Genomic DNA, 15,740 nt, shown 5'->3' on the forward strand with positions numbered 1-15,740 from the left:
CCACTTCAATTATAAGTTATTTTAGTGGGGTCTTGTAAATAAAATTTGGAAAACTAAACAATTAACAAAACATTCAACGGCACCTCAATTCTATAGCTTAGAGTCCATTAAAGTGTTACTGTGAACGAGCACACTTTAGCCTGTGTCCTTTCCATTCTTGGGATATATTCTTGTCGAGTAAACTTGTTTTCCCCATACATGTATTAAACAACCGTTATTATTAATAAGGCACCCCGTCGCTAAAATGTTTCATCGGACTGTATCGTATCTTGGAAATACATCATAACATCAATTAGGGGAGCTTCTTACGCAGAAGTTGTTAGGGGCGATCGTGTTACACTCCTCCTCACTGCGTGGGAGGCTACGAGTAGGAGAGCTCGCGTTTGGTAAATATGATTGACAGCCTTTGAATTCTAGTTTCAATGAAAACCGAACTGCAAGGTATAATTTTTCATTCGACCAATCTTTATCGGAGACTTCGGTGCAGAAACGAAAGGTAAGTGTTAGGTACTCATATCGACTCGATGTATTTTAAGAGGCAAAACGTTTAAGGTTTACAGACCAAATCCAGTCCATAGTCGTTTTTGTCGTTTATTTTCGCGCTGAATCTCCCCTTTCCAATAAAGTGATCTTCACAGCTAGATTGATTCACAACGGAGGTTTAAGGAGCTCAAGGACACACTGATATTTCTACTCCACCCAACTTTAACACTTTCAGACTTCTTCGCGGGCAGGATTCCACACTTACATATTTGTTTAGAAAAAGCCTTTTACACTTCTTAATTGGTCACTGTAAGACTTTTACATTTCGACATATTTCTACACACCAATACCCCTGCTTTTTAATATCTTCCTACTTCCAAATTATAATATTAACTTTCCTCTTCAAATAACCTGATTCCCTTTATTTTCGCAAGGGTTGGAACCTACATGACATATATGCGAAAATCTTGTTAAATTGGTCGGTAAAATTCTTGTGCAAAATTTTCGCGGAACGGTCGCATGTCGGAAAAAAGAACTATTCAAAGTACAAGGCGTCCAGAATAAAATAAAGCTTAATTGTCAATAATATATGTAATAAAAAAGAACACCTTTATCGGTTCATATTACCAATTTTATCGAGCGATTTACACCTTTACATTTCGGCTTTATGTAGATTAATTTTCGCTGGTTTAATGTTCGCGAAAATTTGACATTTGGCAGTGGGAGAAAAAATAACGAAACTACAACCCTAAGACACGCGAAAATAAAAGGCACCTTTAAAACAGTGAGTGCGCGTTCAAACCAGAACGGTTTTTTTTATTTGCAGACTGGCCGCATACTGTTCTAAGAAAGAAGGAATACTTAGGCCCGAATCTAGCGCGCTTTTCGGCGTTTTAGACGCTTTCGTCATTTTTCCACAGTTTTTCCTTTTTTCTGACAATCTAACGCATTGAATATGAAATCAGATAGCTAGATAAAAATATTTCATATAAGCAGCCTTTTAAAGCTGAACTGCTTAAATTTACAATTTTAAAAATATATATTATTTAAAAATCACATGACAATCGTTAAAATATAACTGCGTGAATATGAAAAGTATAAAAAACAAACTATAAAATATTACAAGTGGACTTCACTCGTGTCGTTCCATGTTTTTTTGACAGATATTGGTTAACCATGAGATATCTGGCCATATTGTGCATTATCCTGACTAGCACGGTGTGCTTTACTACAATCGCTGGACAGAGCAATGAATGTGGTACCCAAGTTCCTTCAAGCAACTGCGACTGCACTTCCAATACAGCCGGTGTGTTAAAGTACCGTCGCGGAATATTGCTCATGTGTGATGGTAACTTTTGGAAAGCTCTGCAATTTGAAGAGTATTCACTCGGTTCAGATAAGAGCAATCCAGGTTATTCGTGTAAAGACCTCTTGGACAACGGACAAACGACTGATGGAGTTTACTGGATTTACATGGGTGGTACGTTTTCTAATCTCTGACCATTTTTTTGTACATGTTTCATTTCAAGTTAGAGGGGGAAAAACGCAAAAATCCCTTGCGAGTTTTCTATCTTTGTTAGTTAAACAAAACTCAATACATTGACAAGGAACAGTCGGTGGTGAGAAAAAAAAAACGGGCATGAAGTGTTATATCAAATTCACAGAAAAACCAAAAAAATTGCAGGATAATCAATTGAGCTTGGGAGTCTGTAAACGATTTCAGTGGTACCTGATTGTTTCATGAAAAGTTTTTGAAAATTCTCTTACCTCACAGTGCGATAAACTTATCAACTTTTACCTTTTTTCAACAGACAGGAGGGAAGCCTTTCCAGTGTATTGTGACATGGCTGGCGGAGGTAAGCATGAGATATGAACTCTTTTTTCTGCTAGACATCTAGTATATGATAAGAGGGAAAACGCGGTCAACCTGGGGCAAGCTTTGTTAACATCTAAGTGCGAGAAAAATATAACACAGGGCGGTAAATATGTCCACCTGATCACAGCTAAACCGTCCGGCAAACAAAACAGGGATAAAATAGCTTGTCGCATATGTATTCTTTAGTACTGAAGTACAGTAGCACTCGTAAGCTTGTAATCCTTCTGCTTCTCAACTGTAGCAGTTGCGATTGTTTTGGGGGGATAGGACTTTTGCTTCCGTTGTTTGTTCTGTATTTTTCTCGAAGGATAGCAAACCATTCACTTGAGATCTTGCACGAGCTGCTACCCGACTGCTATTTTAGAAAACATTTTCCTTCCTAACTGTGCTGATTTGCTCTTCTCTTCACTAGGCTGGACCTTGGTTTTCAAGGCAGTTAGCGGGGCAGACAAAAGAGCTTTCGATGCTTTTAACTCAGGTGATACATACGCTGAAGACGAAATGGACGCTCTTGACGTCACTAACCAGTATCCTAATGACTACAAGAACAGGATCGTTTTGAAGTGGGGTGACTTTCGCCCGTCTGAGGTAGGCTCAATATAGGTAATGGATAGGTAATGGATATATAGTATTATTTAGATATGAAATTTATCTTCGAGTGTTCAAATCAGATATCGATTTGAACTCGAGAAATATAACACATCTGTTCCAGCAACCATATATTATTTTGTTTATTATATAAACCTACTAAAAACGAGATTTTAACGATTTTCCGAAGATTTCCGAAGATTTTTAAAATGTTGTCCGAAGGTCATACGAATGCATATGCTTCCGAACATTTTCCGAACTTTTACAAAAAATTTCCAAAGATTGCCGCAGAAGATCCGAAGATGCTATATCGATATCGATAAATTTTGGCTCATTCAGCATTGAAACATGGCAAAGTCTGTGAGCTGATTGGTCAAAAATGATATCACACATGTGTGGATATCATTTTTATCCACACATGCGTGATACCAAATTTATCGATTTGCTACCACTCGCTATAACACTGCAGTTTATCTTTAAAATACTGTAAAAACCAGCGAGTAAGAACCTACATTTCTTATTGTGCCTAAACATGTTATTACATAAATGGTAATAATTAGCACAAACGTAGCTTAGGTTCTTAATAGGTTCTTTTTTTCCGAAGAAAAATTTGCATTGTCATGAATAGAGTTTTTCCTTCTGGGAAATTGGCATACCATTTTATTTATATTTTGTGATTGTATCAATAACAATATTTAATGATTCACTCCAGCAGCATTGACATTTACATTGAAACTGAGTAATAAGGCTCCTAGGTGTCTCCAAAGAGGATCCATAATATCGACTTATCAAATTTTAGGCTAAACAGGTTCTTATTAAGTGGGTGTCTAACTAGCAAGTTTTAGCCTATTATACCAAAGCGAGTTACCATCCCATGTTTGTGCGGTCACAGCTTGTCAATATAGTTATCCAAATTTCTTTATTAATTGCTATTGTAAATATTTTTTAAAGCTTTCTTAAATCGGCTTTTACGGCTGTGCATTTGTAATATAAAATTAAATAGGGATATTTTCGCATTGTTTGAGTTTGTTTTATTGCGTTTTCTTCGGCAATTTAAGGCGTGCGAGAGCAGTTTTATGAGTTAAGTTTTCGACTCGGTGTTTCTATAATTTGATTTTCTAAAAGCGAGTTGAACATCACTTTGTTACAAATACACCGGCGTAGAAAGCCGATTTTGGGAATTGTAAATATTTACAATAGCAATTAGTGAAGAAATTTGACCACACTAACACAGGATAGTAAGTCTTTGGTTTGGCGCTTCGGACTGTGCAAACATCACGCAAGACTATACAGTTAGTTTAGTTTTTGAGGCCACACAGGGGGCCCTCGCATCAGATAAGAGGATAAATTAAAAACCTTTTCCTGCTTTTGTCGCGTCTTTGTTGCTTTTTATGCGGTCTGCAAGTTGATGGTCTGGAGCCGAATAAATTACAAGTGGTCAGCATGCAGGAACGAGGAGACTGGACCCAAGAAATCTTCGAAAAACCTCGTAACTCTCAGTTTATGACAAGGGAGGAAACTAAAATGACCGCCTTCAAATTTGACATGAATTCACAGCCAACAATTTGTCTGAATTTTACCATACCAATTCAGCAGACAGGAGAAAGGTTGAACTTGATATCCATGGGCTTATTTTGCCCAAATGTTTCTAACGTGTACGATATTTTGGCGTCGTTTTAAAATCTTTGATTTGGTTGAACGTTTCTGCCAGTTAAGAGTCACGGACGTTTTCAATTCCGGAAGTTTTTTGAATTTTGTTTCGGAAATAAAATGATCGACTGAATATTTAATTTTGTTCTCAGATGAGATTTGTAAAATATACAAACATTTAAAAACCAAAATGCGCGTGTAGAACGGTGGTTGCTTATAAAGCTCTTTGCTAGGCGACGTTCTCGTTGCCAATGAAATACATTGGCCACGGACTACATTTGTTTATTTTCGAGTTACCGGGGTTCTACTGTATATAACTGCAGCCGCTACTCGAGCGATCAAAGCTCAAAGCTGCAACACAAGAATTGCGCAGATTAAGAAAAGCAATCATATGTTTCCAAACAAACCGAGAAGAAAACAACTTGCCTCCAAAGTTATCCAGATGCGCTCACAATCAAATCCCACCGAAAAATCGTTTCACGTGTCAAAATCAAAATTGAAATGAGCGTTCGCGGCTCATACTTACAATCGTCCGACTGGACGGAAGATCTTCCTCTTTCCATGATATTAGAATCGATCAGAACCTGGCCGATAGCCGTATTGAAGACAACGCAGCAGATATATCATGATATATTTCTTTGCAAACATGAGTTTCATAGCGAGTATTTGGCAAGACTTAAAAAAATAAACTTAACTCAGCCGTGAAGAAGAATAATAGATTAATAATAAATTGCTTTTGAGAATAACAAAGTAACGGAATAGATGTATCCCTTGGAATACTCAACGATATTTCTCTGGAATAAGGTTTTTTTCTTGACTGAAATCATGGATAAAAATAAGTGCGCTTGGATCTAGATAGATTTCAAATTTACTAGATTAGGTCTGTTCAACTTGTGTTTACATACAGCACTTCACATTTTGGAAAACAGAAACTGAGTCAACCATTTTTTTTTTCCTTAAACGAAGGGTGGAAGCCAAGCGGCTTTCGAGAAAATGCTTTATTTTAAATGTTTTGACGTCAAGCAGCAATTATTAGAGTTGCTTATAAATTTCTTTGTAACCCACAGTAAAGGCTACTGATTAATGCAAAGAACACCCACGCTTACAAAAAGCGTTTCTAGAATTTGAATTCATTCGATTCATTTGACCGTGATTTAATTTCCGTTTGCTGCCTCAAAAAAATAATTCACCATCAAATAAACTCGAGAACCAAAATCTGAATAGGTCAGTTTTAGTTTTCTTTTTGAACAAAACTTGAGGTTTATTGCACTTAGTGATACAGCAGTGGAAACTTTAAATTTTTACGGCACGGAGCCGGACAGATTTGGTAGCAAGGAAGCTATGCTTTTGTCATTTACATGCAAAGAAGTAATTTCTTTGCAAACATTTACTGTTTTATAGCGAGTATTTGGCAAGACTTAAAAAAAAATAAACTTAACTCAGCCGTGACACAGACATTTATTTTCAAGATGCGGGAAAAGACGAACTTACAGTGAAAGTAAATACAGTCATAACAAGACAATTCTAGAAACGCGTTATGTAAGCGTGGGTGTTCGTTTACTCTAATAATTGCTGCTTGACGTCAAAACATTTAAAATAAAGCATTTTCTCGAAAGCCGCTTGGCTTCCACCCTTCGTTTAAGCATGTTTAAGTTTAAAAAATGGTTGACTCAGTTTCTGTTTTCCAAAATTTGAAGTGCTGTATGTAAACACAAGTTGAACAGACCTAATCTAGTAAATTTGCAATCTATCTAGATCAAAACGCACTCATTTTTATCCATGATTTCAGTCAAGAAGAAACCTTATTCCAGAGAAATATATACACCTTATTCGATGGTTTAACATCTAATACGAGCGGATATTTTGCGAGTATTAGTATTTTTCCGAGCCCCGAAGGGGCAAGGAAAAATACGAGCAACGAGCAAAATGTCTGCGCGTATGTAAACTATCGAATAAGGGATTTATTATTCCACCAATTTTTCTGCTTAGTTTGGGTCTGTATTCCGTAAGTTTGTCCGCCCGTATTTTTGCCCTGTTCTACTGTGTAATAACGTGGCATATTGTGTGCGTTCTTTTGCCCTATAATATGGTAAAATGGCGCAAAAGTGGATAACGTTGAGTTTTCCAAGGGATATATCTGTTCCGTTACTTTGTTATTCTCAAAAGCCAGGGCCATTATCCCATTATTTTTCCGCAAAAGTTTTTTTTTATTATTATTAATCTGTTATTCTTCTTCACTCCCCGACCATGGTGAATGCCAATAATCAATATATCTATAAATAATTAATATTTAGGCTGGCATCGCACTTCAGTTATAAGTTATTCCAGTTGGGGTCTTGTAAATAAAATTTGGAAAACTAAACAATTAACAAAACATTCAACAGCATCTCAATTCTATAGCTTAGAGTCCATTAAAGTGTTACTGTGAACGAGCACATTTTAGCCTGTGTCCTTTCCATTCTTGGGATATATTTTTGTCGAGTGAACTTGTTTTAATACATATATTAAACAACCGTTATTATTAATAAGGCACCCCGTCGCTAAAATGTTTCATCGAACTGTATCGTATCTTGGGAATAAATCATAACATCTATTAGGGGAGCTTCTTACGCAGAAGTTGTTAGGGGCGATCGTGTTACACTCCTCCTCACTGCGTGGGAGGCTACGAGTAGGAGAGCTCGCGTTTGGTAAATATGATTGACAGCCTTTGAATTCTAGTTTCAATGAAAACCGAACTGCAAGGTATCATTTTTCATTCGACCAATCTTTATCGGAGACTTCGGTGCAGAAACGAAAGGTAAGTGTTAGGTACTCATATCGACTCGATGTATTTTAAGAGGCAAAACGTTTAAGGTTTACAGGCCAAATCCAGTCCATAGTCGTTTTTGTCGTTTATTTTCGCACTGAATCTCCCCTTTCCAATAAAGTGATCTTCACAGCTAGATTGATTCACAACGGAGGTTTAAGGAGCTCAAGGACACACTGATATTTCTACTCCACCCAACTTTAACACTTTCAGACTTCTTCGCCGGCAGGATTCCACACTTACACATTTGTTTAGAAAAAGCCTTTTACACTTCTAAATTGGTCACTGTAAGACTTTTACATTTCGACATATTTCTACACACCAATACCCCTGCTTTTTAATATCTTCCTACTTCCAAATTATAATATTAACTTTCCTCTTCAAATAACCTGATTCCCTTTATTTTCGCAAGGCTTGGAACCTGACATATATGCGAAAATCTTGTTAAATTGGTCGGTAAAATTCTTGTGCAAAATTTTCGCGGAACGGTCGCATGTCGCAAAAAAGAACTATTCAAAGTACAAAGCGTCCAGAATAAAATAGAGCTTAATTGTCAATAATATATGTAATAAAAAAGAACACCTTTATCGGTTCATATTACCAATTTTATCGAGCGATTTACACCTTTACATTTCGGCTTTATGTAGATTAATTTTCGCTGGTTTAATGTTCGCGAACATTTGACATTTGGCAGTGGAAGGAAATAATAACGAAACTACAAGCCTAAGACACGCGAAAATAAAAGGCATCTTTAAAACAGTGAGTGCGCGTTTAAACCAGTACGGTTTTTTTATTTGCAGACTGTCCGCATACTGTTCTAAGAAAGAAGGAATACTTAGGCCCGAATCTAGCGCGCTTTTCGGCGTTTTAGACGCTTTCGTCATTTTTCCACAGTTTTTCCTTTTTTTCTGACAAACTAACGCATTGAATATGAAATCAGATAGCTAGATAAAAATATTTCAGATAAGCAGCCTTCTAAAGCTAAACTGCTTAAATTTACAATTTTAAAAATATACATTATTTAAAAATCACATGACAATCGTTAAAATATAACTGCGTGAATATGAAAAGTATAAAAAACAAACTATAAAATATTACAAGTGGACTTCACTCGTGTCGTTCCATGTTTCTTGACAGATATTGGTTAACCATGAGATATCTGGCCATATTGTGCATTATCTTGACTAGCACGGTGTGCTTTACTACAATCGCTGGACAGAGCAATGAATGTGGTACCGAAGTTCCTTCAAGCAACTGCGACTGCACTTCCAATACAGCCGGTGTGTTAAAGTACCGTCGCGGAATATTGCTCATGTGTGATGGTAACTTTTGGAAAGCTCTGCAATTTGAAGAGCATCCACTCGGTTCAGATAAGAGCAATCCAGGTTATTCGTGTAAAGACCTCTTGGACAACGGACAAACGACTGATGGAGTTTACTGGATCTTCTTGGGTGGTACGTTTTCTAATCTCTGACCATTTTTTGTACATGTTTCATTTCAAGTTAGAGGGGGAAAAAACGCAAAAAATCCCTTGCGAGTTTTCTATCTTTGTTAGTTAAACAAAACTCAATACATTGACAAGGAACAGTCGGTGGTGAGAAAAAAAAAACGGACATGAAGTGTTATATCAAATTCACAGAAAAACCAAAAAAATTGCAGGATAATCAATTGAGCTTGGGAGTCTGTAAACGATTTCAGTGGTACCTGATTGTTTCATGAAAAGTTTTTGAAAATTCTCTTACCTCACAGTGCGATAAACTTATCAACTTTTACCTTTTTTCAACAGACAGGAGGGAAGCCTTTCCAGTGTATTGTGACATGGCTGGCGGAGGTTAGCATGAGATATGAACTCTTTTTCCTGCTAGACATCTAGTATATGATAAGAGGGAAAACGCGGTCAACCTGGGGCAAGCTTTGTTAACATCCAAGTGCGAGAAAAATATAACACAGGGCGGTAAATATGTCCACCTGATCACAGTTTAACCGTCAAACAAAACAGCGATAAAATAGCTTGTCACATATGTATTCTTTAGCACTGAAGTACAGTAGCACTCATTAACTATTGCTCCAGTTGTTTGTTCTGTTTTTTTTTTTTCTCGAAGGATAGCAAACCATTCACTTGAGATCTTGCACGAGCTGCTTACCGACTGCTATTTTAGAAAACGTTTTCCTTCCTAACTGTGCTGATTTGCTTTTCTCTTCACAAGGCTGGACCTTGGTTTTCAAGGCAGTTAGCGGGGCAGACAAAAGAGCTTACGATGCTTTTAACTCAGGTGATACATACGCTGAAGACGAAATGGACGCTCTTGACGTCACTAACCAGTATCCTAATGACTACAAGAACAGGATCGTTTTGAAGTGGGGTGACTTTCGCCCGTCTGAGGTAGGCTCAATATAGGTAATGGATAGGTAATGGATATATAGTATTATCTAGATATGAAATTTATCTTCGAGTGTTCAAATCAGATATCGATTTGAACTCGAGAAATATAACACATCTGTTCCAGCAACCATATATTATTTTGTTTATTATATAAACCTACTAAAAACGAGGTTTTTAACGATTTTCCGAAGATTTCCGAAGATTTTTAAAATGTTGTCCGAAGGTCATACGAATGCATATGCTTCCGAACATTTTCCGAACTTTTACAAAAAATTTCCAAAGATTGCCGCAGAAGATCCGAAGATGCTATATCGATATTGATAAATTTTGGCTCATTCAGCATTGAAACATGGCAAAGTCTGTGAGCTGATTGGTCAAAAATGATATCACACATGTGTGGATATCATTTTTATCCACACATGCGTGATACCAAATTTATCGATTTGCTACCACTCGCTATAACACTGTAAAAATACTGTAAAAACCAGCGAGTAAGAACCTACATTTCTTATTGTGCCTAAACATGTTATTACATAAATGGTAATAATTAGCACAAACGTAGCTTAGGTTCTTAATAGGTTCTTTTTTTCCGAAGAAAAATTTGCATTGTCATGAATAGAGTTTTTCCTTCTGGGAAATTGGCATACCATTTTATTTATATTTTGTGATTGTATCAATAACAATATTTAATGATTCACTCCAGCAGCATTGACATTTACATTGCAACTGAGTGATAAGGATCCTAGGTGTCTCCAAAGAGGATCCATAATATCGACTTATCAAATTTTAGGCTAAACAGGTTCTTATTAAGTGGGTGTCTAACTAGCAAGTTTTAGCCTATTATACCAAAGCGAGTTACCATCCCATGTTTGTGCGGTCACAGCTTGTCAATATAGTTATCCAAATTTCTTTATTAATTGCTATTGTAAATATTGTTTAAAGCTTTCTTAAATCGGCTTTTACGGCTGTGCATTTGTAATATAAAAATAAATAGGGATATTTTCGCATTGTTTGAGTTTGTTTTATTGCGTTTTCTTCGGCAATTTAAGGCGTGCAAGAGCAGTTTTATGAGTTAAGTTTTCGACTCGGTGTTTCTATAATTTGATTTTCTAAAAGCGAGTTGAACATCACTTTGTTACAAATACACCGGCGTAGAAAGCCGATTTTGGGAATTGTAAATATTTACAATAGCAATTAGTGAAGAAATTTGACCACACTAACACAGGATAGTAAGTCTTTGGTTTGGCGCTTCGGACTGTGCAAACATCACGCAAGACTATACAGTTAGTTTAGTTTTTGAGGCCACATAGGGGGCCCTCGCATCAGATAAGAGGATAAATTAAAAACCTTTTCCTGCTTTTGTCGCGTCTTTGTTGCTTTTTATGCGGTCTGCAAGTTGATGGTCTGGAGCCGAATAAATTACAAGTGGTCAGCATGCAGGAACGAGGAGACTGGACCCAAGAAATCTTCGAAAAACCTCGTAACTCTCAGTTTATGACAAGGGAGGAAACTAAAATGACCGCCTTCAAATTTGACATGAATTCACAGCCAACAATTTGTCTGAATTTTACCATACCAATTCAGCAGACAGGAGAAAGGTTGAACTTGATATCCATGGGCTTATTTTGCCCAAATGTTTCTAACGTGTACGATATTTTGGCGTCGTTTTAAAATCTTTGATTTGGTTGAACGTTTCTGCCAGTTAAGAGTCACGGACGTTTTCAATTCCGGAAGTTTTTTGAATTTTGTTTCGGAAATAAAATGATCGACTGAATATTTAATTTTGTTCTCAGATGAGATTTGTAAAATATACAAACATTTAAAAACCAAAATGCGCGTGTAGAACGGTGGTTGCTTATAAAGCTCTTTGCTAGGCGACGTTCTCGTTGCCAATGAAATACATCGGCCACGGACTACATTTGTTTATTTTTTATATATATATATATATCATTTACCAGTACAGTAAAAACCCGCGTATAAGAATCTAACATTTAAGAACTTGTTAGGCTAAAATTTCATTTTTAAGCACCCTTCACATAAGAACCATTTTAGGCTAAAACAGGTTCTTATTTTCAAAAAAGAAAAAAAATAATCTCAAAAATATAGAATTAAATCTTCTCAAAAATATATTTATAACACAGTCTGTTTTTAAAGAGGAACTGTAGCATTTTATCATGTTATGTTGTTTTGTATACAAGATTTCTTAGGAATTATAGTGAAGGTTACAGTATAGGTTTGATTTTAACAGAATTAGATTAAAATAGTGTAGTATTTTGCTTACCGAAGCCTCCAAGAATACTGTTATTGGACATTAAAGACCAGATCATTTAAAAATTATACTTTATTTCTTGAACGAAAGTTAAGAACCTAATTAAGAACCTAGTTAGCCTAATTTTACACTAAATACCATTTATATAAGAACCTGTTTAGGCTAACTTGAAGAAACCTAGGTTCTTATACGCGGGTTTTTACTGTACTACATTTCAAAGATATGTATGGTAATTTGTTTTAAACAGGCAAGGGTTGTCCTTTATAAAGATGGGAGTTCGGTGAAGGAGCTGAAATTCAACGCCCAGGGATCAGACAAGCTGAACTGGTTCTCAAAGGACAAGCTGACTGAAAGCCCTTGGTCTGACATAAACACCGAGTCACCGAACGCCTTTTCTATCGAAGGAAAAACCGGTCGCAACTTCTTCATCAACAGAAACTATGGCGGCTGTGAGGAAGATGCTGGCTGGATGGGGATCACCGGCCCGGCCTGTGACTGGGAGAAGGGGTTTCTGAATAAAATGCCAAACGGTAACGTCATAGTGTACAGCAAACTGGGCGGTTACTCCACATGGAGCCAACACGGTGAGTAGAACAACATTGATCAGAAGTAAGGGTAAACACTCAACTAGTTATCTTCGGTGGTTTCAAAGGGACAGATTTTCCCACTTCTTTTTTTTTTACTTGCGACTTAGCTGCGACTTGCGACTTATTTGCGAGTTACTTGCGAATTACTTGCGACTTATTTGCAAATTACTTGCGAATTACTTGAGGGTTACTTGCGACTTAGCTGCAACTTGCGTGTTACTTGCGACTTAGATGCCCGGTTACCCAGCTCAGTCATGTGAGTACAATTTCTTAACAGAAAAGTCGTAAAATAGTCTGGTAAAAGTTAGGTTTTTTAACTGTTTAACTGACACCGTCATTAATTTAACTTCTTCTTTTGTGCAAAAAGCGGTAATTTGAGATGATAAAATTATCTTCAATTCACGGCGGCGTGATAAAGCATTCAAAACCTTATAAAACTTTAGAATTCCGACCACTACATAAACACTAGCTCCGCTTTTCTCTACGCGTTCCTTTTCTCTTATTGTTAATAAACCGGTCTTAATGAAATCAGAAATGAATCCTGACGGATATGTTTATAGCTGTTCTTTTATTCGCTGTTACAGTTATTTTTCACTAATTAGGTTTTAATAGCCTAAATATATTTTCTTGAGGTTGAAAGAAAAGTCATTAAAACTTATAGCGTTGACGGCTACAAGAATGTTTCCAGCTCTTTTTGGTGAAGATACCGTCTTCGCTCGAAACAATAGATTCACACCAAGCGCGTTGCTAATCCCCCACAAATATTTCTGGAACTCAGTCCGCCGTTCAACGGCGCCTTTTGCACTAAGAAGCAACCTCTGGCTTGTTTTGAGTTCGGAATTTAAAGGCAGTAAGAGGTTTCAAAACTGATGGGCAACAATACCGTAATGATTCGATTAAGCGCCCCCTTCCGAATAAGCGCCCTCCTTCGAATATGTTTTTGTCAATAAGCGCCCCTATTCCAATAAGCGCCCCCATTCTAACACGCGCCCTCATTCTTATAAGTGCCCCTATTCTAATAAACGCCCCCTATTGTGGATAACTCCCTAGTGAAGTCATCTACTTAAGTAGATAAACGCATGAACATTTACCATACCTTACATGTATATAATTACTGCTAAAACGAACAATTCTTTTAAAAGTAGCTGAACTTGCAACAATTTACTGCTGTTACAGTTTCTGTTATTGTTAGTTATCTTAATATTTATTAAAGTTTTGTTTTGAACATTTGGTTATTTCTCGAAAAATTAGATAAGCGCCCTGTCCCGAATTAGCGCCCTGTCTCGATTAAGCGCCCTCCCTTGAGGTGCAAAAAGTAAATAAGCGCCCCGGGCGCTAAATCGAATCATTACGGTAATTAATTTATCAATCCATATTCCGTGTACAAAGTTCACGTTTTAAGCAGAATTGTTTCTTTTTGTCCTGACGTTGAGACAGAGGCAGCTACATGCGCGCCGTATAAGAAAGCCTGGTCTCGCTTAATCATTTTACTGTGTTTGCTTGGCAAACCTGTGTCTTAGGATACTTGTAGTTCTAATTGCTCTGTACAAAAATCATTTCTAGTTTCACTTTGAAAAGCTTAATAATATCCCACACATATAACAAGAATACCTTTTTCCTTTTACACCACAGAAAACGTCGGCGTTGCTGATGTGCTGGCTGTTTACTTGCGTTAAGGTAAAAAATATATATTTTGGTAATGTAAAAAAAAAATGCCGAGGACGGTGAGGAAAAGGTGAGGGACCGGCAAAAAAGGGGAAGGGGATTGTGGTAGGGTGTATTGTACTTTTTAGCGCAAAGATTTGCTGTTCTTAGTGAGGTTAAATTATTGTCGATTACGTTTGGAAGTAGCCTGGCAAAACCTCCTTGAAATCACTTATTCTGTAACTATAAAACCAAAACCAAACTGCATGTACCTCTGGTAATTACTAACGCTCGATCAAGTAGGCTTCAATTTGGTGTAGTTAAGGTAGAGAGGTGTTGTAATAAATGAAGAGCTTGGAATACGAAGTTTTAATTTGGGGTGAGTTTAGTTGATAAAGTTCAGGGCTAAAATCACTGTATAAAGAAGAAAAAACCTTTAATAGCATGAAGTATTTTGTTCTTATTTTATTGCAGAAACAGAACCAGAGCGAAGAGACCTGATGAGGCAGTAGAACTGATTTTGCTTGCTGTAGTCGCATGGTTGTTGGTTGCAGGATTTAGTATCGCTTACAAACCAAGTGAGGGAGAGGACAGAGGTCCGCTTTCCTTACTCACGCTTAGTACCTTTGTTGTGCCTCACAATCAGTGACAAAAAATAAATAAAGCATTTAAAAAAATGTGGTGAGATTTGTTTTGTCTCAACAGTAATTACATGTCATTTTACGTGAAACCTGCCTCGCGATGACGTTTTAATGAGTACAATAATTAATTTTACTAAATAAAACGACCTTTTACCGGTTTTTTTTTTGTAATAAACCTTTTTTTTTCAGTTTAAAGGGAAATTTTCACGTAAAATTTTTAATTTTTGGGAATAGGTTTTTAAATATATAAAAACCCCCCTTATAAAAAAATAAAAATTTAAAAAAATTTTTTTTTTTTGAAAAAAAAGAGGCAAAATATTTTTTTTTTTTTTTTTTTTTTCCACAACAAAAAAAAATATAAAAATAACCTTTTTTTTTTTTTTTAAAAAATATTTTTTTTTTCTCAATAAAATAATTTTTTTTTTTTTTTTTTTTTACTCTTTTATGATAAATAAAAAAATTGGACCACTTTTCGTAGTTTTCATATTTCTTTAGGCTCTTGAGGTTTTAACGTGAAACTGGTGACAGTGCCCCTTTGAGGCCTTGAGAACACCAGTCACGAAATAACCGAGCATTGGGTGGCAGAAGTTGAAAAATCGTTATTTTATTGTTTTGCTCAATGACACCTTTTAGGTAGATAAAAAGCATGATGCAGTTTGTCTCGCCGAAAGCCTCATTGTTTAAAATTAATAATTAATTTGGAGTGGGTCACTATATCTCAGCATTGCAAAAAGGATGTGTCAGAAAAAATAATGCATTGCATTAGGGGTGGGTCATGGTTCATTTATTCGAATTCATTCAACGGCATATAAA

At 36.4% G+C, this 15,740-nt stretch overlaps 1 protein-coding gene across 1 annotated transcript; it reads left to right on the plus strand.

Moving 5' to 3' along the window:
• Positions 1-351: 351 nt before the first annotated feature.
• Positions 352-15,043, plus strand: LOC144635375 (uncharacterized). The gene is made up of 12 exons (XM_078494483.1): positions 352-496; positions 1,647-1,963; positions 2,295-2,339; positions 2,772-2,947; positions 6,295-6,298; positions 7,316-7,394; positions 8,541-8,857; positions 9,190-9,234; positions 9,611-9,786; positions 12,303-12,639; positions 14,275-14,319; positions 14,761-15,043. The coding sequence occupies exons 1-11, from the start codon at positions 423-425 to the stop codon at positions 14,316-14,318; spliced, it is 1,614 nt and encodes a 537-aa protein (XP_078350609.1). The 5' UTR covers positions 352-422; the 3' UTR covers position 14,319; positions 14,761-15,043.
• Positions 15,044-15,740: the final 697 nt, after the last annotated feature.

This window comes from Oculina patagonica, chromosome 13 (assembly GCF_052425735.1).
Source record: "Oculina patagonica isolate OP01 chromosome 13, crgOcupat, whole genome shotgun sequence".
NCBI classification, from domain to species: Eukaryota; Metazoa; Cnidaria; class Anthozoa; order Scleractinia; family Oculinidae; genus Oculina; species Oculina patagonica.